The sequence below is a fragment of the Astatotilapia calliptera genome, chromosome 4 (assembly GCF_964374335.1).
Source record: "Astatotilapia calliptera chromosome 4, fAstCal68.1, whole genome shotgun sequence".
Taxonomy (NCBI): Eukaryota; Metazoa; Chordata; class Actinopteri; order Cichliformes; family Cichlidae; genus Astatotilapia; species Astatotilapia calliptera.
Genome location: NC_137425.1, coordinates 14,454,956 through 14,477,712, shown reverse-complemented (window position 1 = coordinate 14,477,712; position 22,757 = coordinate 14,454,956). Strand labels below are relative to the sequence as shown.

At 40.7% G+C, this 22,757-nt stretch overlaps 1 protein-coding gene across 5 annotated transcripts in view; it reads right to left on the bottom strand.

The window, feature by feature from the left end:
* Positions 1-22,164, bottom strand: part of prkar1b (protein kinase, cAMP-dependent, regulatory, type I, beta) — a 68,024-nt gene extending 45,860 nt beyond the window's left edge. The window contains exons 1-4 of one of the 5 annotated variants that reach the window (XM_080300888.1): positions 21,989-22,164; positions 20,062-20,348; positions 5,041-5,211; positions 2,019-2,110 (exon numbers count right to left, since the gene is read on the bottom strand). In XM_080300888.1, the coding sequence (XP_080157014.1) occupies positions 2,019-2,110; positions 5,041-5,211; positions 20,062-20,235 (437 nt within the window). In that variant the 5' untranslated portion in view covers positions 20,236-20,348; positions 21,989-22,164. Of the gene's footprint in view, positions 1-2,018; positions 2,111-5,040; positions 5,212-7,568; positions 7,920-18,812; positions 18,930-20,061; positions 20,349-21,364; positions 21,389-21,988 lie in introns of those variants that run through there. The other 4 variants (XM_026164970.2, XM_026164971.2, XM_080300889.1 and 1 more) reach the window with 4 other exon arrangements.
* Between the last annotated feature and the right edge of the window lie 593 nt (positions 22,165-22,757).

Sequence of the window (22,757 nt, the reverse complement as noted above, 5' to 3'; positions counted from 1 at the left end):
TTCATGGAGGTCTCAAGGAAATTATTGCACAAAATAAAATAAAAAAAACACTTAAGATCAAGAAAATAATTATAAAAAAAATGAAAGGAAAAAACATTTCACATGCATAGCCCTCCCTGTAATATTAGATGACCTGATACATCGTGATGATGAGAAATACGCCATCAGGTCAAAAACAGACACATAACTTCAGCATTTGTGTATTTCCCCAGTTTTCCTACCCCATTAGACCATATGTGCATGAATGGCTCAATGTCTGATAAATCAAATGGACAGCTGTTTGCAGAACGAAAGGAGAGCTAGAAAGACAGAGTGAGAGGCAGAGAGGGGGCGATGTAGTCGGACTCCATCTGCTAATCTGCGTCAGTCCAAGGCAGTTCTGGCACATCAAGCGAGGGTGATGTACTTTACTGTCACTCCATCAATGCCAACAACAGAAGGCACAAACAAGCAAAAAATATTCTTCACTCTGAAGTTCAGTTTAACTTGATTTTATGCTTTGATGCCTGTTTGTAAAGGAATGTACAGTCGTCTGGTAGATGACTGAGGATTTTATGGCAAACCTTGCCAATGAGAACTTGTAGTGTACTCTAAAGTGACCAAGTCATGTGTGCAGGCCTTCTGCTTGCTTTGCGCAGCGTTTCATTAATGCTGCAAGACCACATTGGGCATAGATCAACACATTTCTGTCAGCGGCACTCCAGGCACAACAACCGCAATGCAACTGCAATGCGACCAAGCCACCAGCCAGTGGTCCAGCATCATTAGCTGTAAGTGAAGAGTGAGGAAGAGCAGAATTGAGGAATGGACAGTGTAAAAGCAACTAGGATAGAAAGTTAGGGGCAGACAAAACCAGCTAACTGCCATGTCCTTGCAAAATCTAGCAAATCCAACAAGGTTTTCACTCGCCGAGACACTGCTGCACATTCACCCACAAATCCCACAACAACAAATTCCTGTGTGCACACCATTAATGGTTTAAGCTTGCTGTGTATATTGAGACAGCAAACATGACAGCCAGTCAAATAAATTCTGCATCATGCATGGTTTCATGGGCTGATGACAATGCCATTACATTGCTTTGCATGGGAAGAGACTGTAAGTATATTAAAACCTGATGGGTATGGTCTGCTGCCAGATATTTCTTTTCTGTTGTAACTTTAATCTGCCACATCAGCCACCCATGGGCATGGTTTTTCAAACTGTCCACTTCCATCACATGTTGCGCCCGCCTAGAGGCTCCTTCAGAGTCACTGACATGCAATCAGAGGTCTGTGTGCCTGTGCCAAGGCAGCACGGTAAATTGTCAGCTGACGAAAGAGTGGAAAAACTGTGTTTTGGGTTTGGCCTGTGCTCTCTGTAGCCAACAGGAAAGCTTCGGTGTTTCCTCTTCATGGGACATAATGGATTCTCCCCGCCAATGAAACACTATTCCTCCTGGCGAGTCTGCCCGCCGGCCACCTGAAACCCTTTCCCACAACACCCCGTCCCCTGTCTGAGCCAAACCCAGCCCATGAACTGCAGATATGGGACAGATGGAAGGATGGTGAAAGGGCGTCTGAAGAGAGGGGGAATGTGAAATAACACTGAGTAGGAGCAGATGGTAAAAAAATAAAATGGGGGGAGACAGAAGAAAACTGGCATCTTTCTTTTTCTTTAAGACAACTATGGAGAATCGTTGATTACTGAGCACTGTGTCTGTGCAACTCCACCCATATACGCAACATGATACGGATACTCACATCGCTTACCATGGCAACCGACAACACAATGAAACACATCCAGTCGCCCCTTACCCACACATAACGGCACCCCCTTCTCTTCCACATCTGTCCATGTTCCGCTGTTTAGGTAATGAGATGCTGACAACACTGGCACATAGTGGCCACAAGGGCATAAGACCCGACTGAAACAATGGCCTCTTTATGATTTTATCAGCCTAAAAACAAGCATTCAGACCTCAAACACACATCTGGGTCGCTGGAATCACATGTTGGGCAAACGGAAAGATTTTGTACCTTCTCTCATTGTCATCCAGGTGAGCGAAGAGGACATTCTTGGAGATGGCCTTGGCCAAGGCAGTCATGGTCTTGTAGTCTTTTGGAATCACCTGTGAAGGCAAAAGAAAGAGGCAGCACATGAATGTGTGCTTTAACAACACCATGCAGGTGGACACATGAAACAAACCAGCACAAACAAAAAGCAGAACCCACTTCAAAAGCTCAGTAAATTAAGTAATTAAAGACCAGAGTGCTGGCAAACTCTGAAAGGAATATCCCACACGTGCATCTGTATATTTTTGGGGAAGCCCATCTGTTCAAGGATTGCACTCAAAATGTCACACAGGCCTTAAAAATTCACCAAAGCCCTGAACTCATTCATAAAACATGCATTTTCATGTCCCAGACTCTGTGGTGTGTGTGTTCACAAAAAAATGGAATGGTAAAGTCTGGAGCCACAACAAAGCAGCTGGAGAGAGAAGTCCGTCTGTATAGCTCTCTTCTAGGATGTCCTAATGCTCATTTAACTGTAGAGCACAAAAGGCAAAAAGTAAAACAAAAAGACGTTTTTTCTTATATAAATATGAGGGAGTGATATGAGGGAGTGATATGTGTGTGTGTGTGTGTGTGTGTGTGTGTGTGTGTGTGTGTCCCTCTTGTCGTGGGAGAGAGGAGGGGGTAAGCTGTAATTAAGTTAATGCAACAGATGTCTCCACATGAAGACAGCCGCACTGTGCTGTTCACAATATGCACACAAATACGCACAGAACCACATCACACACAAACTAAAAAGTACCCAAATTTTAGAACTAGAACTGGCTACTTAGTGGGCAGAAAGAGAAACAGGCTGGTCAGGCCTGGAAAATGCAGTTGGAAGTGGACACCGATTTTAGGTCAGCCTCCGATCCATCTCTAGCTCCGTCACCCAGAAGATCATCCAGTGTCGCTCCATACAGCCTGTTACCAGTCGGCTGGATGCATTTGCACTCCAAAAGCTTAACTGGCTTAACATTTTGAATGTAATGGAAAGAAATTATCATTCAGTCCAAGCAAACAATTTAGGTAAAGGCAGATAGAAAAAGATGGATCTCTGGTGTTCAGTCATTTACACCTGCAAGCAATTATCTGCTGCAAACACAAAAACACCTTCAGAGCAGTTTTTTTTTTTTTAAACAAAATCAACATGCACTGTGATGTTAGCGGTGAAACACGCAATTCAATTCTCATAACACAATCTCCAGGCCAAGTTGGCAGACCTTATAATTTGTTAAGAATGATATCACACAAAAACAATTTTAATCAGATGAGCACAGTTCGCTAACTGACATTGTCAAATAAATCACCTGTTACTTTTTACACTGGAATACTGATAGAAATATTTATGTAGGAATTTGTAAGCGTGTATTACAGGCTTTGAGTCTGTGTGTGTTTGGTGTTGTGTGTATGGCACCTTACTGCACATAAATGGCCAGAAATACAGAAGAAGAAATACACAAAAAATCACTTTTCTCTGGTTGATTTGTTGTGTTAGGCTAAGTTGTAACAGCACAAAGTCTTTTTTTTGTTTAGTTTTTTTGTACATGCTACTGATGCGGATTTGACGTGACGTGGATGTGTAAAGAAAACGAGGCTGGAGATGCAGGCAGGCTTTTTGCCATCACACATGTCTGTAGAGTCTGGTATAGACCTCAGAGCCATGTGTGGGTGTTTGCACACACCTGATACACACATACACACAAACACACACACTGCATGCTCCATTGGGCATGCGATTACAGTGTGGTGATGGGGGCTCGTGCCGTTATGTCATTACCCAGCAATTATTGGCGTGTCAAGTTAATTACAACTGAAAAAGCATGGTAATGTTACACCACTTAAAGTGTGTGTGTGTGTGTGTGTGTGTGTGTGTGTGTGTGTGTGTGTGTGTGTGTGTGTGTAACGGGTAACGGTGTGTGTGTGTGTGTGTCTGTGTGTAATGGTGAGTTACAGTTTCTGGCACAAGAGCATCCCTTCTTCCAGCTTCAATAAATTATGGAGGAATGGATACACGGCAGTTTGTAAGAAGACTGATAACTTGAACTCTTGTTGTCCACAAAGAGAAAACAACTACTGAACTTTCTCTTCCTCTTTACCTGTTAACCACACTGTGTTAACCAGTGATACAAAGTAAATCTAAGTATGAATCAAGTCTATTTTCTGCATAATCTGTGTACAAAGATATGTGCATATTCATATGCGAACAAGACCTTTGAAATTGGAAGCTTTCTGGTTCCCACCCACTTCCACTCTCAGTTATATTAACCAGTCGTGCATGAGCAAGTTTTGATTGCACGCAGATGAACAGTCCATGTGGAGAGAGAAAAATTCAGTAGTGGTGAAATGTGATCCCAAAACCATCAGCCATCATGTGAAGAAGATTTTGACTTTTAGATTTATTAGGATTCACAAAAAAATGAAAAATAAAAATCTTGTCCCAGAAATCCACCTGCTACATTAACCCAGATTTCCGTATGAATGTTAATATACTTAAGGTGCTATTAAGTCTGGGTACTCAGCATCTGTACTGACATAGATGACTCACACGCTTGAGTATTTTGCTGCAAATAAATTAACTCCAAGTCTCTTCACTAATGTTTGTAAAATTGCACCGTTTAGCCTCTTTCACACTGGTGAAATGTTCTATTTCTTGGTGGGTGTTAAATGAATGAAAATAAACAACTTCAATGTTATTGATTACACTAGTGTGTATTAAAAAATAATAATAAACCCCACCTAACCTTCTGACTGAACGGTATTCATTGTTCATTTGTTTTTACTCTATCATAGCATCATAGTTTAATGTGATGTTTTGCTTAGAAAACAGAAAAACTAGACAGATTTAAGTAAACTGGTTGTATTCTACATACAAACCTACATACCTGCTGCCAACTGTGTGCAAACCTGTTAATGACTTTGTATAAAAGTGCACACAGCTTCTTTATGCGTTAGATGTTTGTCTCTGCAATCAGATGTTAATGTATGTATCCGTCATAAGGCTGACCTTGCGCACATAGCTGACAGCGTCCTCCTCGGTGTAAACCTCGGCACTGACACCGCCCCTGCGGCGACGGGCCTTGACAACAGGGTTGGGTGGTGGGGGAGAAACTTCATCGTCATGCGAGTCTGACTGGCTGTTAGATTTCTGGCGTGCCATGATCTGCTTGCATTCTTCCTGCAAAAAGCAAAGAGAAAAGATTTTTTGAGCTGCAAGCAAAAAGAGAGGGAGATAAATGGACAAGGCTATTTAAATATTTTTTTTAGAAAATGCTGGTATTTCAAAAAGGAGTACCCAAGACAAATTCTTTAATGTGTAACAAAATGTGCATAGGAACACAGCAAATACTATTACTAGTGCCAAAAGACTACAGTAACTTCAAGCAAGACAAACAAGATCATCTTAAAGCATTTGTTATTCTTTTCAAAACAATCACATGAGCGAGAGCTGACAAACCACCATTTTAACAAAACATCATGTGGAATTTTAGGTCAGACACTGTAAGAGAATAAACATCAGTGTCCTACTCCTGGCTGCCATGGTATGATGAAAGGGATCACATATTAATATTGGCAGAACTGACCATGCAGCACGAAGAAGGCTCAACCAGGTACTGTCCTCCTTTCAGATAATGAACAACAAGGAATAGAGACATCAAAGGGGGACACAGGATGCCTCTGGCTGGCTGTTCTTTTAACTGCTGAACACTCTGCAGGTGATGAATTATTGATTGCAAACTTGACTAACACGTTAGCATAAGTACACAATCAAACCACTGAACGCTTGTTAGTATGTGAGACTGCTTTGAGACGAGGGAAATGGGAAAACAGTTTGTGCAAAGGTAGCAAAAATCCACTGCTTTGTTCGTTCCTGCACAGACACTGACAATGGCTGGTGTGAATCTGTGGATTTTCATGCATTAATGCACTTAGTAGCACAGTAAGAACTGAGCTGACAGCAGTATTATTCACCACCCATGTTTTGGTGCAGTAACAATATCTATGACACGTTTTCTTTTATATACATATATATATATATACTTGGGGCTTTCTTCTGTTTGCTAGTTCAGTGCATTGCCACTGTGCAGTCGGAAATAAACAAAGATGTCTCAGAGAGACAAGATTCCAGACAGGCAAACGTGGCAAGAAGTGGCACTCTCACACTGCAGTACAGAAACACCAGACAGACAAGATATAAACAGAAAGAGAACTGCTGTAAGAACAGATTTTTCAGAGCGTCGGTGGTCTCTCTTCCAAGCCTATTTGTAACTGTGTTGAGCAAAACATGACCTGATTCAATCACCCAACAAAAATGAAAATTTAAAGTGACATTTGATTTAATCTTTTGCTTTTCAAGGACTTCAGAAAAAATAGAGTTTTGCACTTTTCACTTTAGTGCACTGTAATATGCATTTTTGACTATTATCTGATGTTTAACAGATGAAATGATTGCTGCAAATCTGAAGACAGGTAAGAAGAAAAAAGACCTGGAAGTAAGCTAGGAGTAAGAAGGTTAGTGAATGCAGGGAGCAGAAATTTCCTGACAATTCACTGTAGTCAAAAACCGACAAGGGGAGAGAGGACAAGAGACAACTTGCAGCAGAGAGACAGAAAATGCCACAGAAAGGGATGGAGAGCATAGGTAATGGTGAAAAACTGTCATATTAGCTGAAAACGGAGACTCAAACCTGTCAAATCACAAGTCAGCACTTCTCTGTACATACTTCCTAAACTATTTCAATAATTACAACAGCACAATATCATGAAATCTGGAACGGCAACACATCCACAATACAATTTTAGAAAACACTAGCTAGTTAAACAGTTGTTTTCAAGGTTATTCATTAGCTCAGACTTTGACTCAGCCTTTGATGTAGTGTACTTTCATCTAACATCCCCCAATTCGACTCCCCCTTCTGCCTGACTCCATTACCCTCTTACTCGTATTAATGTTTTGCTCACTTTCACAAAACAGTACGATGATGCAAATCTCATGCCAACACGTGAGTTAGAAAAGCAAGCAAAACACTCCGGTGTGCACACGCATACATGCGCTTCTTGCTTACGCAGAGTCACTGCCTGCGGGAACACAGCCAGCAGGAGGAGGAGAAGAGAAGCAGAACCAGAGAGCAGATTCAGAGCACACATACAGCCACAAACACATAAACACACACATAACCTTGCAGACACATGCACAGGCAGTCTCCGGGAGGAGAGCTTCCAAACTGAGCTTAATCAAGGTGGCGAGATCTGCAATCAGGTAACACACTGCATCCTCTACAGAGCCGAAACAAACACTTACGCACAAACGTGCTCGACAGAATCATGAACTAGCAAACACTGTTAATCTGCTGCTGTCTGTGACTAACAGCCACCTAAATGCACACACTTTCACTCAAACAATTCAGTGGGCAAGCACCTTTACCTTGCAAAAAGGTTTTTATGGAATTGCACTACTTGTTTCAGTCTCAATTAGGTACACAGATTAGCTTCAGGAGGCTAACTAGAGTTAAGTTTGTAATCAGAGATATTTACCATGGCATGGAGGGCCCCTTGGCCTGGCCGGCTATGAGTCCCGTAGCCTGTCAGAGGCACTCGGCATCAAGTCAAAGTGTGCATGGGTATCAGCACACACTGATCCCCATCTCATGCACACCTGAGACACATGCCACAATGCATCAGCATCTTGCCATTCTAGCACAGCAACTGCTGTGTGTGTCTGTCTGCATGCAAGTAAGGAGAGAATCCAAGTAGTGTGCGAGACAAAGTGATAGCGTGCAAATGACAAAATGTCTGCAATCCCCGCGACACAGCAGCCAAAAAACAAGTCTATTGATGAAAACACTTATCACAGCAAAAAGCTTCTCTCTTCACTGGTCCTGCGCAACTCTCTGTCTCTGCTTTCCTCTTTCTCTCTCCCTCTCTCGCTCGCTTTTGCTCTCTCTCGCACGCACAATCAGGTGGCGCAATGAGCGGTCTCCTCTTGCTATACTCCGTCACTATGACAACTGGGTACTGCGAGCATCCTGAATAGTTGGTGAGTCTGAGCAGGAAGGAACGGTGGCTCACACACCTTTGTACACACCAGTTCTGACGCCTTCTCGCTTTCGCTCACTCGCTTGCACATCTATGGTGAATCAGATCACACAAGGGAAAACGTGACACTCTTCAAGATGGACTTCTGCTCTGACCAAATGGTGTGCTTGAGTTTTTCACCAATGAATGGATTCAAACATTCCCACAGGGATGCATAATCATCCCATACAATCCCTATGTGTGCAAGTGTTCTGCAGTTGTACTGCTTTGTTTTTCAATCTTTGCCCACGTGCTTTTAGGTCAGAGGGTCACTAATCAAGTGAGGACTTTGTGTCTGGCTCCAACAAGTCTTTGTATTGTTGTGATTCCAGTGCTCCATTAAAAGGGTGCAAGAAACACATTTAGTATGACTTTTGAAGTCTACTTTTGCTGCCTACACAGCAAGTTTCATTAGTTCATTGCGAGCTAAAAGCATTTGCAAGAGACAAATGTTGAGCCCTTCTCTAGCAACACGCAAGCTAAACAGCTAAAGTACTCTACGCAGGGCTATGTACAGCAGCAAAACAAAACACATCTTCAGTATATTTTTCTTTTCGATCTAGGATAGTAATCCATTTGTCATTCAAAAAGCAAACCAATACATGATTAATATCCTGCATTCAGATCTGCTAATTTTATTCACCAATAAATAGCATTTTCTACTCTAGATTTTGTGCTATTGCCCTATATCAGACTCACACTCCCTCCTTTTCTCCTCTGCTCTGCCTGCGTCATCATCAGCGGATGTTTGCCAGAGAGATAGGACGGGGCAGTGAGAGGAGACGGAGGACACAGGCGTAAGCAGGACACAAAAGCTCTTTATAAAGTGGGCTTTCCATTAGTGAGTGTGGGTCAGAGATTAAAGAATGAAGCCACAGACAAAAGATGACACAAATCCAATCCCACGCACGCACGCACGCACGCACACACGCACGCACACACACACACATCCCATGTAAACTCCCTATCATTATTAAAGCCATCATCAATTCCAATTCAAACTAATTTGCAGATGATGACTCATTTAAACGTAGTTCAAACTGCTTTGTTTATTCCCTGAACCAATCTGCACCAAGTATACATGAAAAAAATATGACTAACCCTGATTTGAAGTGCTCTGACTAACCAGTAATTAATCACACATCCGGGAGACCACCCATCATGCTTCTTGCAAAAACTGCACAAACACTATTAGTTAGAGAAAAAGAGACATGGCAATTACCTTAGCCACCTTTGGTCCGATATCAGACAGCTTTACTCGCCACTGCTGGGACTGAAAACATGCGAGTGAACCAAAAACAGCAAAGTGCCGCACACACAGACACACACAGACACACACAGGTAATGAAGCATGCAGAGCTGATCCACCAGCGGAGCTAACAGTCTACTCATCACTGTGTTCACACCATTACAACAGTACAATAGGCAGAAAGTTCACTGCTGTATTAGGTGTGCAAATGCAATGAAAAGATGTTTACTCGATTTATCATTGCAGCGCACACACAAACTTGTCTCGCTGTCTAAACGGTAACTCTTCATTGTCTATATTCATTCTCTAATCTTAACCCTAAAAATCTACCCATCATCCTGAACTGACAGGTATTTTGACCTCAGCCCTAAAACTAAATCTAAACTCTAAAGCAAAACTGCTAGATTAGCAGCATTGTGCTTATACACTGAAATAATTTCTATAAATGTCTTGATGCATTCTCAATCATCCAGGAAAGTAAATCTCCAAAAGTTGTTTCTGTTCATCTGGACGTAGCATTTTGTGGGAGAAATATTTCGTCACTCATCCAGGTGACTTCTTCAGTCTCAGCTGACTGCAGGTTTTCCCAATCTTATAAACAGTACATTTGCGTAATGACTGAAACCAGTCCAGTGAAGGAACAATGGGCTGGGAGGTCAGTTCCGTAATGTTAATTATGCAAATTCTCATGACCATTGATCAACAACCACTGACCAAAACCCACTGATCAATGGCCATGAGTACCATTCACAGAGAGTTGGGGAATGGCTGCAATCACAGCATTGTAAGATAGTGAAAGATGTACCCTTAGGCCCCCTCCTCGATTCAGAGATGGTCTTTCCCTTTTCAGTTAAATGAGCTCCTTGACTCCGCGCTCAAACCAGCGTTCCTCCCTGTCCAAGATGTGTACATCCTCATCCTTGAAAGAGTCTCCACTGGCCTGTAGGTGTAAATAGACTGCCGAGTCCTGGCCTGACGAGGTAGCTCTTCTGTGTCGTGCCATCTGCTTCGCCAGAGGTTGTTTGGTTTCCCCGATGTATAAATCCTGGCAATCCTCCTGGCACTTAACAGCGTACACTATGTTACTCTGTTTGTGTCGGGGGACCTGATCCTTGGAGTGGACCAAGCCACAGAAACCCGGTGTTTAGAAAAAATGTGTCTCAACTGCTCCGATACTCCTGACACATATGGGATCACTACAGGTTTTCGCTTAGGCAGCGGTTGTCCTTCTCTCCTGGATCGGCTGGAGCTTTCTTTAGGTGCCTTTCCAGCTTTGACAAAAGTCGAGCTGGGATAACCACATTTACTCAGGGCCTTCTTGATGTGCTGTTCTTCTTCCTCCCTGGCCACTGTGTCTGCGGGGATGGTGTTCGCTCTGTGTTGTAGCGTCCTGATGACACCCAGTTTGTGCTCCAGTGGATGATGAGAGTCAAACTTTTCATATCCTCCCTGGTGAATTTGATGTGTCGGTCCACTGAGTTAATGTGATCCGTGAATTGTGGTACGTCCTGAGATTTGATTTTCACCCAGGTGTCATCCACATATCTGAACCAATGGCTTGGTGGTGTTCCAGGGTAGGATGGCAAAGCCCTCTTTTCCACTTCTTCCATATACAAATTGGCCACGATGGGTGAAACTGGGGAGCCCATGGCACACCCATGTTTCTGCCTGTAGAACTGACCCTTGTATGTGAAGTAGGTGGAATGAAGACACAGTTCCAAAAGCAAACACACTTGGTCGATGCTGAGATTGGTCCTGTTGCTGAGGTTGGTGTCATCCTGTAATCTCTTACGAACTACCTCCAACGCTTCCATGACTGGAATGCAAGTGAAGAGAGATGTAACGTCGTACGAGACCATGGTTTCATCTGTCTCCATAATGACATCTCTCACCTTCTCAACAAAATCCAGGGTGTTCTGGATGTGGTGTTCAGAGCTGCCCACCAGCAGGTTGAGGATCGAAGCCAGAAACTTGGAGATGTTATAGGTGACAGAGTTGATCATGCAGACAATCAGTCTTAAAGGTGCACCTTGTTTATGTATTTTCGGTAAACCATACAAACTTGGTGTAGACTCCCCTGGGTATAGCCTGTGGTATAAGGTCCGGTCAATAGCCTTGTCTTGTTCTAACTGCTTCAGATAGTCTATCACCCTCTTCCTGTAGCCACTTCCTGGATCTCGTTTCAGGGGCTCATAAGTATTTTCATCACTGAGTAGTGACAAAATTTTCTCATGATATTCTTTCTGGTTTAGCAATACTGTGCACCTACCCTTGTCTGCCTTCCAGCAGACAAGGGTAGGTGCACATTCCTATAAATGTTTCTACTGATATCTACTGATATCTACTGATTCTTCCTGGATTTTTTCAGACAAAGACACCCAACAGTGAAAGAGTCATTACACCTTTTTTTTTTCAGCACTGCATGCACATCTAAGCCCCAGTATGTTAGCACCGTCAGCTTATACTACACTTAGTATTTTAGACTGAACTATGCAGCTTAAGTCCAAATTAAAAACTGGATCTTTTGCAGCTAAAACTCCAGTCAATTGACAAAAAATTGAGATACATATATTTTTGATTGAATTTAATTGACTTTCTTTGGGTGAAAAAACAATATCCTGAGTAATGATAGCCATTTTTAGTGATAGCAAAGAAATGACTGCTTCACAAGTCATATTTCTAAATGTAACATTGACTAACTACTGAAATAAGCATGTAAGCCTTGTGAAAATAACGTCTTTCACAGAAAGAGGAAAAGTGGTAGAGGAAAAGTGAAGGTGAAAGGCCAGTAAAAGAAGACAAAGAAGGACCATCATAAAGTGAGGGCTGGGGGTCCGACTTACCTGTCAGGGACCAGGGTGAGGTAGATAGGAGGAGGTTTAAGTCCAGGTGAGTGCACGAAAGCTAGACTGATCTGACAGAGTACCCTCCATTTAACATAGTGGTGACAAATGAACACAGAAGCTGGAGGTACTAATTACGCCTATGATGGAAAACTTTAGAACTTCTTGACACACATGGCACATAGTATTGTTTGTGATGCTGAAATGGATTGAACTTTCTAGGCTGGTTGAACTTTGTATCCATCCAATATCAAGTGAATACAGGAACAGTATCGCCAATATTAATACTCTACTTTTACTTTCCATAAAACTAGTTAACACAAAAAAAACACAACTTTTAGATTTTTAGGTATTTTGAAACTGGGCTTTTGCCCTAGTTTAGATCTGGTATCAATCAAATATCAGTGTTGGTATTGGTATTATCAATACTTAGTTTGATCCACCCACTTCTAGTGCAATCAAACTTAATTACACAAATGGAGACTGATCTTAAAAAGAATATAATGACGGCAGGGGCAAAGTAAAAGAAACAAAAAGGAAAGCAGATGATAGGGTAGATGATCCAAAGCTACTCATAATACTCCTCTAAATGTTTTCAGCAGACTCAACAAACAGTCAAACCCTTCTGACGAATTGTCAATCAGAGCCCTTCGAAGGGACTGGTGGAGTTGTTATGATAGGTTCTGGTGACAGCTGAATAGCCAACAGCACTGAAAGCCTTCTCATTTTACATAGGAAGGGGAGACAGCAACTGATTGACTGATCCAATGACAGAGAGTGAGGAACTCTCTCTCATAATGCAAACGGAAGGAGATGTGGCACGTTTGTTTTACTTGACATATGACGACGACGCAATGAAAAATCATCGCAACACTAGCCCCTTTGCAAAGAGATACAAATATCACATTACTTCTCAATCCAGAATCAGCTTCTGTTGCTAAAAGAAAAGATTTTTGTTTTAATGCATGTTTCAAAGCTTATATTAACACAGCCAAAAACAGCTCAAATCAAAAACACATAAATTTAAGGCCTAAAAGGCCTGTGTTTAATTTACATTTACAAGTTAGAAGCCCTAAGATCCAAAGAAACAATTACGCCTGGAGGCTAGTTAAAACTGAATGAATCAGATCTCCTACTGTTGAACAAACACTAACATCACGATATGCAGTCCAAGCTGCAAGAGAGAGCTTGTCAGACGTGTGAAGAGAGATTCACTGGGAAGGACGACCACAATCATGATCTAACCAGGAGGGAACTCAAGAAAGGAAGGGATGAAGTTAGCTGGTTAGCTGCAACTACACTTTTAAAATAGGGGCAAGTTGTCCACGCTTAGATCAAACATGGATGATGTTGTTCTCTCATTGCAATGAGATTAAAAAACAAAAGTAAATTTAATTAATAAATATAGTGGGTTAATATACCTAAATTTATTGTTATTTCAATGAGTCCTCTGCAGGGTTACCAAGAGTAGATGTCTGATGATACAAGACAGAAGAAAAGTAGAAAAAAAATCAAATAATGAGGGGCAACAGGGACAGGAGAACCCTTTAAAACGACAGTGTGCGACAAACATATTTGTCACATTTAAATTTTTCAGATTATTAAACAAATTTTAATATTACACAGAGATAAGGCGAATGAATACAAAACACTATTTTAAAATCAGTGTTTATTTCATTAAGGGGAAAAAAAAGGTATCCAAACCTACCCAGCCCTAACTGATTGTGCCACCCTTGGCAGCAAGAACTGCACTCAAGTATTTAACAATAACTGGTAATTAATGTGTCACATCACTGTGGAGGAATTTTGAGCCCGCTATTCTGCTGCAAAAACTTGACTAGAACACTTTGTTTTTTCTGAGCTGTTAAAAGATGGACTTGCTGGGGTGTTTCTGATCATTTTCCTGCAGAGTGTGCTTGAGCTTCAGGGCATGAACTGATGTCCAAACATTCTTCTTCTGGATTTTCTGGTAGAGGGCAGAATTCGTAGGTTTTCATAGCTTTTATCCCTTAATAAGCTTTTTATCCCATCATTTAAAAACTGTATTTTGTATTAACTTGTGTTATCTTTGTCTAATGTTAAAATTTGTTTACTGATCTGAAACGTAAGTCTGAAAAATATGCCAAAAATAATGAACCAGGAGGTCAAATACTTTTTCGTAGAAATGCATGATGAGTCATTCTGACAACAAGATTTACCACAAAAACAACAACAAAGAGGTAAACATAATCAGACAGAAGCTGAGACAAGTTATGAGTCAGATCACTCAAAAAAAAAAAAAAAATAGCATTGGTATGTAGTGTGGAGTTTGTCAACTATTTTTCCTATTTCAAAATAAATGTGATGAATGTTCAAATTGCTCAGAATAACCCAAAAGTCTTCAATAACAGCAGCTGGGCATATCTAACCATACCCAAACAAGCTATTAATGGAAAGATTCCACAAATGTTCTGCAATTAACAGGCACTGCAATGAACAAATATATAATAACAATAAAAATGAACCACAACAAGGAAACTGCTATAAGATGTGAAAATAAGAGTTAACAGAACAGTGCTAAGGCATGAGTGATTGCCAGACATACAGATGGAGTCGAGGAGTCACGGCTGGCGTTGTGCTGAACATTTAGTTGCCAGCACAGGTGGCATGTTATGTAAAGATCAAAGCACTGACTTCTACATGGCTGCAGCAAGAACTGCACAAGTATGAGTGAGACACAACCTAAGTCATCAAATATGTTCTCATGGAAAGTAAAGGAGAAAGAGTGAAGCTATCCAGGTGTTCCATATTGGATGTTTGTTAAACAAAACCAGCAACAGCAGTTGCACCAAAAATGCCAAAAAATAAAAAAACACTATTAAGCTAAGTGAAGATGCAACATAACAAATTCAATAAAACATCTGTGCTTCCAGCTGCCCGTTTCATTCTAAGTGATAAATTCACACTAACACATTATCTCCTGGCACTATTATAAAGTGCTGCTTTCAGACAGACCTGCAACCTGGGAGACTCATGAGATTTCTAGGTTAGTCCAGCATTCATTTAACCATCTAAAATAGACTTCTCTATGGGTTCTCACAAAGGACAATCAGCCCATTGTATTAGAAAGTAATTATTTTTAATCACTGTTTGGGAGCCCTAATGTCAAAAGACTGGTAATCTTATAATAGCTTTCTGTGTTAACAAGAAACAACTCTAACCTATTTCTGTTAAATAACAGGGGGGGGAAATGTCAGCTAACGTGGCATGGAAATAATCTTTTGTCTTTTTGTACTATGTGCCAAAATTAAGCTCATTTCTCTCCAATTACACACTAAGCTGATCTCATAGAGATGGCAGATGAGAACACCATCCAAAGCTACTATTGTAGAGATCAAAGGCATCATTACCATACATAAATAGACAGGATGAAAGGGAGAGAGATGGCTGTTATTTCCACATTCACAATGTCAGCTGTGAACAAAAGATGTGTTATTACCTCAAAACAAAAGTCAGAAACAAACTTGTCAGAGTAATGATTTTGTGTGATTCTCAAAGAAAGAAAGAAAGAAATAAAGAAAACAACACCAAAGAAGAAGAGAGGAGAGTAGATAACAGAGAAAAGATTTTCCAGATAAGATTGCTGTGCTGTATGAAACTGATCCTCTGCAGATATGAGGTTAGGTCTGACGAGGTCTGGAAAAAGAGGAGAATGAATACCCCAGTGATCTAATTGGCACAGAGACAAGAAGAAAAAAAAAGTGGACACATTAGAGGACAAAGGGGATAAACTTGTGAATAAAAGAGCTTATTGAACACAGGATCGACTACAGTCCTTCTCTCCACTATTGTTGCCTAGGTTACCGCCTCTAGTGGGCGAGCAGTGCTGACAAACTGGTGGTGAGAGAAGACAAAGAAACACGCAATCAGGGAGGCTGAAATATACCAAAAGATGGCATGGCAAGGTTGTTTTTTTTCTATTATCTGTAGCAAAAGCATTCGGCTCTAAAAGGCTGCCTGATCAGGGACCAGACACTGCAGGTGGTGAAAAATATTTCAATTTCTGTATTTGTTTAGCTTTTAAAATATTCTACCTCTGTTTGTGGCCTTCTGCTGTGAAAAATGTCCACTTTGAAACATGAAGATGAATATTTTTTAGCAAACATAGAAAGGCAGCCCTAAATTCCGATTAAATGGATATGGCTTGTTGAATGAAATACTGTCCTCAAAGTTACAGTGGGCAAGAAGAAAAGAAACACAATAAGCCTCTCAGATAACTGGGTCACCAAAACATGGCCTGTTTCAGTTCCACAAATGACTGACCTCACAGCACAAGCACAGATTTGGATGGCTTGACTGGAACCATGTTGGGCAACTGTCGGCGAAAGAGGACTGCAAGTCTGCAGTTTTTTTGTTTATTCGAACCACTTGTTTACACCGAGTGATTTCACAGACCAACATTCAACAACATAACAATTCAACTACTGCAGCTAGAGCAATAAAATATATGCTTGTTACCGTACAAAGATGCTTTTTTGACCTTGCACACAGTCACACAATGATAACCAATGATCACAGGGCCATGTCCTTGTAATTGCCACACAGGAACCTCACAAACACAATCTAAAATTTAAAGTTCACATTGACAGAAAACATTTATGTAAAAGACATGTAAAAATCACTGGTATCTTCTTGATTTTGAGGCACTTTTCCTTTTTCCTCAAAAAATTAAACCGTCTGTCATGTAAAGAGAAATTAAATATTGTTTTTTTGTTTTACAATCATTTGAACAGTCAGGCTATTGTGCTTTTAATTATAATATCGGATGTTTGCTGCAGAAAACACTTGGTCTGCAGTGGGGAGGACTGAACAGTGGGAAATTTCTACTCCCTTATATTATAATAAAAGTCCAAAGATGGTTGCAAGTTGGTCAAGTGCTGCATGTAACCCACAGCTCTGACAATACTGTTTCAACTGCGAATGCCCTCAAAGTTAAACTTTGTCGATCAAGTTTGTAATTACATGCAATCTGTTTCTGATGATAAAGCAATTACCTGTGATAAAACATCGAAAACCACATATGTTGCTGTGTGCATAGAAAGAAATTCACACTTAACAGAAATTCACATTTAACTATTACAGTTGTGCTCTGCTGCCTTCCCGTTCTACAGAAATATAACCAGATTACAACCAGCTGGCAGGCTGCTGAGTCATGTTGTACTCATTGATAAAAATGGCAACATGTTGATAGTCAGTCTGCATTTATAAATTAGATAATAATTATTTGCAAATCTTGGACCGTCCCTCTGAAGATGATAGCAGCCAACCCAAGTCAGACTGTGATTGTTTGCAGAAAGGTTGCCTCCTATCAAGCAACCTGTACAATCGCTTTGTGATCACTCAAGCAATGAGCAACCATTTACTTACCACAGGTTGCAATCAGTCCCAGAATGTATAATATAATCACCAAGCAACCACCAATTTTTCTGCTAACGCAAGGAGGTTGCTATCCTATTTTTACTTTTGGGACTCAGCACAGAGCTTGCTCAGTATTACAAGGTAGCTTTGTCAAGTTAAGTGTGCCCAGTGTTTGATGGCTTTTTGTTGAGCCAATTCGATAGTTCCCCAACTAGCATCATCTCAGGATAATTGAACAAGAAGGCTCATCTCATACACTTAATATCCCCAGAGTATTTTAATTTAATTAAGAAAACGTATTTTCATTCAAAATATTTCAATATTATGCTGTATATATTTCTTACCCACACCCCTACTTATTATAAAGACTTTTGATGGATATGTACTGCATAGTTCAATTCAATTCAATTTTATTTATATAGCGCCAAATCACAACAACAGCCGCCTCAAGGCTCCTGTCATTCACAATGACTGTATACATTTATACAGTCCTGCATGTTGCATGCATTTACTCCATCCAGCCACTTTTACAGCTTGTATTAATTATATCCTCTTTTCTATGCTCACTATTTAGGTATTACAATAATTCTCTTTCATATTTCTTTCCCTCTAAGAAGAATAGCACTTTAGATCACATACTTATTAATGATGTAAAACATGTACAAAACACTCATGTCAAATGTATCCCTATTTCTTACACACTGTGCAGTATGTCTTTTCTTAACATGATAGGTTGTTATTGTAATGGGATACACACAAGGTGACGCACAAACAGCTTGTTTCTGCTGAGCTCTATCACATTGATTTGTATTCATGCTGCCTCTCTGGCTATGCAGCATTACAGTCCCCATCAACACCAGCAGCAGCTCTAATATCAACAGTGTTCTCGTTTTGACTCTAACGCTGCTTGACCTCAACTTGCTGCTCTTTGTTCTTAAGACGCAAATACACCAACAATTTCAGGACATACAAGCTAAAGAGCCCTGCTTGACCTTGAACTTTGTCATTGTTGTTGATTCAGTCCTAAAGATTAAAACTATAGTATTAAAAGAGATTTTTAAAAAACAAAAACAAGCCAGGGTAATAACCAACTGAACACAAGACATTTTCTTGAATGTGAGGGGAAATTCTTAGTCAAGCATTTAGAATTAAGTGTAATCCAGTCATTCTTACAAAGACAGTGCAAAACACACACACACAAACACACATACATACCTACAGAAGAAAGATGGATACCTTCACCCGGACATGAGCATGGTGAGAATCACTATCAGCTCTATCTGATCTCTCTTCGCGATAACTTCTCTTGTTGGAAATGCATTTCTAAAGCAAAGCCCTCCTGAGACCACCATTAATAGCCTTCAGTCCCAAATAACACATCTTAATGAACCACTTGTAAGAGTAAAGCCCATTGTTCAAACACACAAATCCTATGATCTGCTTATGAATGAACTGCCCAAACGCACGATTCTCCGAATGATCGAAGCCAAACACCAAGAAAGTACATCCATTTAAGCTAAATGCTCCAAAATATTCCCTAGTTTGGAGAGTGCTTCATTTGCATTTGAGGTATGACACTTCAGAGAGGGTTGAAACATTTGAACTTTTTTATGTGCTTCCGTTCAGTTAATTTAACTCAACAAGCGTCTTATAAATAAAGGAAGACTTAAGGAAGCAACTTTTTTGTAAAAACATCTTACTGCTGTACTAGTGCCAGATGCATACACACACACACACACACACACACACACACACACACACACACACACACTGAGCAGTCACGTTGCGTTTAAGCTACAGGGACTGAGCTACAAAGATTACCCCCTGTTTTAACCTGTTTTCTAGCTCTGATCTTTCATTTGTCTGTATTCAAAACAGCCAACTCTCCTCTAATCTTTTAATGGATGTGCCATCTCTTTTGTCTCCCTGCTCAGAGACAGACAGACTGAGAGAGTGAGATGGGCAAATACAAAAAGTCTGCTGTCTGAGTCTGCAAGCGGGACACTGGGTGCTCCTCTTGCATTCCCTAATGGATTCTCCTATTATGAGATGGAAAATGAAAAGTCCAAGATAATAATTTGGGCACCGTCTGTTTTTAATGCTCTAACTAACTGGGATGGTACTGACGTATTCATACAGTAGTACAAACGTTGGGTGAGCAGATGTAATGTAACAAATTAGGAGGCCAAAAAAGAAGGTGTATTTTCCTCACAAACACATACAATACCAGCAAGTTACAGAAGATGTTGATTTCAAAAAGAATTCCACCTTATGTGATTCAGCTTAAGACTACTTCATTCAAACCAGCCACATTACTATCATTATTATCCACAAATAGAGTTACACTGCAGGAAAAGTGCATGTCACGTAATACAATCACAATTAACCCAAAGTCACCCCATTAAAAAAAAAACAGTTTCCACACATTAGACACAGAGACTCTCAAAACTTTGTCATCACCAACCTTCTCCAGCTTTTCAAAATGCTCCCGCAGGAACTTCATAGGACGCTCAGGCTTAGCGATGCAGAGGTTCACAATGCACTCTTTGAGGATCTGCTGGATGTTGTGCTTCTGCACGAAAATTTCACAGCCCTTCAAACTTTCGTCTTCTTCCAGAGTGGAGGAGGAGGTGGCCATCTTATCTTTTATCTCTGTGGCAGTGGGAGAGAAACAGGGTGGACCATGAGAGGAGGGCAGGGAAGCCAGAGGAGGATAGCAGGGAGAACAATGTAGCGGGGGGGAGAAGAGGGCTGAGGAGAGCAGAAAAATAGAAGGAGGGGCAAAATGAGGAGTGTATAATGAGATATGACGGACACAGGGGAGAGATTTGGAGGGGGAATAGATCGTGGGAAGCAGGTGACTTAAAATTTCACCAGTTTTTTTTTATACTTCTTGCACAAAAAGGCAACCCTGCGAGCAAGGTATGACGTTTTGTGACAACAGAGGCTGTTGCCAGTTTATTCCCTTTACTAAACAAAATATAAGTATAAATAACAAAGCAAATCTATAAGTTGTAGAACTAGGTAGAATGTTTTAATTTAGAAGATTGCCCAAAATAGACAATCTGATCTTGTTATTACTGCCACTAACAATTTTCAAGTGTTTGTCCTAAAAATATACATTTGTGTTTAGAATATAAAGTTACAGATTCTAAAGATAGAGGATATTATCATCTGCTTCTAGATGGTAGAAAAGAAGTGTAACTCTTGTGTCTGTTTGTTAGAAGATCTTGATTAATCAGACCGTGCTTTATCTTAAAGACCTCATAGTACTATATCACCCCTACAAAGCAGTTTGCTGGAATAGGCCTAGGTTGCTGGGGGCTAGGGGCAATGATTCACTAAGCATTTTTTCTTCCCTCACCACTATGTGTTTATACACAACTTTGTATGTAACCATTATTATTATTATTATTATTATTACACTCTTCCACGGTGTTTTTTTTCCTGACTTCTTCTCCTTGCCCACAACTGGTTATAGCAGATGGCTGTCCCTCTCTGACTCCAGTTCTGCTAGAGGTTTCTCCCTGTTAAAAGGAAGTTTTTCCTTCCCACTGTCGCCCAATGTTTGATCATGGGGTGGGGGGCATATAACTGTTGGGGTTTCCTCTCTAACATTGCAGGGTCTTTACTTTGCAATATAAAGTGCTTTGAGGCAACTGTTGTTGTGATTTGGTGCTATATAAATAAAGTTCAATTGAAATCAATGTAATTGAAACCGATAAAAAAAAAGTTAATGTAAACACATCTAACAGAACTTAACTTACTATCAATGGAGGTCCACTGGAACACGGCCTATTTTTCGTGGCGGATAAACATGACTGAACATTGAAATACTGGAAAGTAGTGCCTTTATTTGTGAAACTAAATACTTCAGCAGGTGGAGGCAATGGTAATTATATAACAACACATGACTACTAACAAATGCTAGTAGCCTATGTCTGATTGCAGATAATTGTGCAATACGTCTCAAATCAAGACAGGAAGCTGGGCAGGTGTAGCTAGCTAACAGTTAACTACCCTGAATCACTTCCTCAAAGGGAAATCACGTTAACCGTATCGTTATTTCTGCATAATAAACCAGACTCGAGCATGACTTTGAGGGTGACATCAGGCTGCAGCTTCATTCACAACAAATACACCAGCAGCGATGTCCACACGGAACAATTTTAACTGTGTAAACTGTGGCGCTTGTGATGAAACCGAACACCTGCTCGTCTGCATTCAATACACAGCTAACACAGCCAGAGTTGCTAACCTTACAATGACAACCAAACCACAACGAAGGGGGAATTACGGCGACAGCATAAAGCATCACGAGCCCGGTCTAAAACCACCCCACCGCTATTTCGTAGACACGGTTCAGTCCTTGCTCGCGCTCGTGTCCCTACCGTTATTTGTGGAGGATGTGGAGGAAAAAACACCTCGCTGGTTGGTAAGAGATTGATGAGGTGCCTTTCGTTAGCTGGGATGCTGCTGTTGCTGCCTCTGCCTCACCGCTACCTCTCGCTCGCTCTGCGTCAGTCTCGATGACGTCAATCTGTCATCTCCTCGACCGCAGCGGCGCTCTCTCGAGGCCAGCGAGCACGCGGCAGCGCATTTACAGATTAAACACCCTTAGAGGAAATAACCACACAAAAAAGAACTGTGCTGCTATTATTATTATTAGTAGTAGTAGTATTAGTATTACTTAGAGGCGTTCATTTCCAAGTATGAACGTCTCCATCATAGTCTTTGGGGTTACACCCTCACTGCTCTGCAGCTACAGGCCTAATATCACATTTTTATGACGTATATGCATGCTTTCCCACCACATGATTAGTCCTACGGCTAAATAACACTGGATTTAAAGCCTCAGAAACCATTCTAATCTAAAACTGAGACACTAGTCTCTGTGCCCAACCCCCCAACAAATGCCACCTGGTTCTGTTATAAGTGTGTCAAAGGTTCTGCATTATGAATATTCTCATATAAAACGCCCACATTTTCTCAGACTTTTAAAAGGTCATCTCCATCATGCATTTTTGCTTGTTGTCCACCTTGTTCACCATTCTTCATTATTACTGATAATAAAATATTATCATGCCATATGATTGTCATATCATTATATGATTGTGATTATATTTTTGTGATATGATTATCCTATGCACTCACAAACCC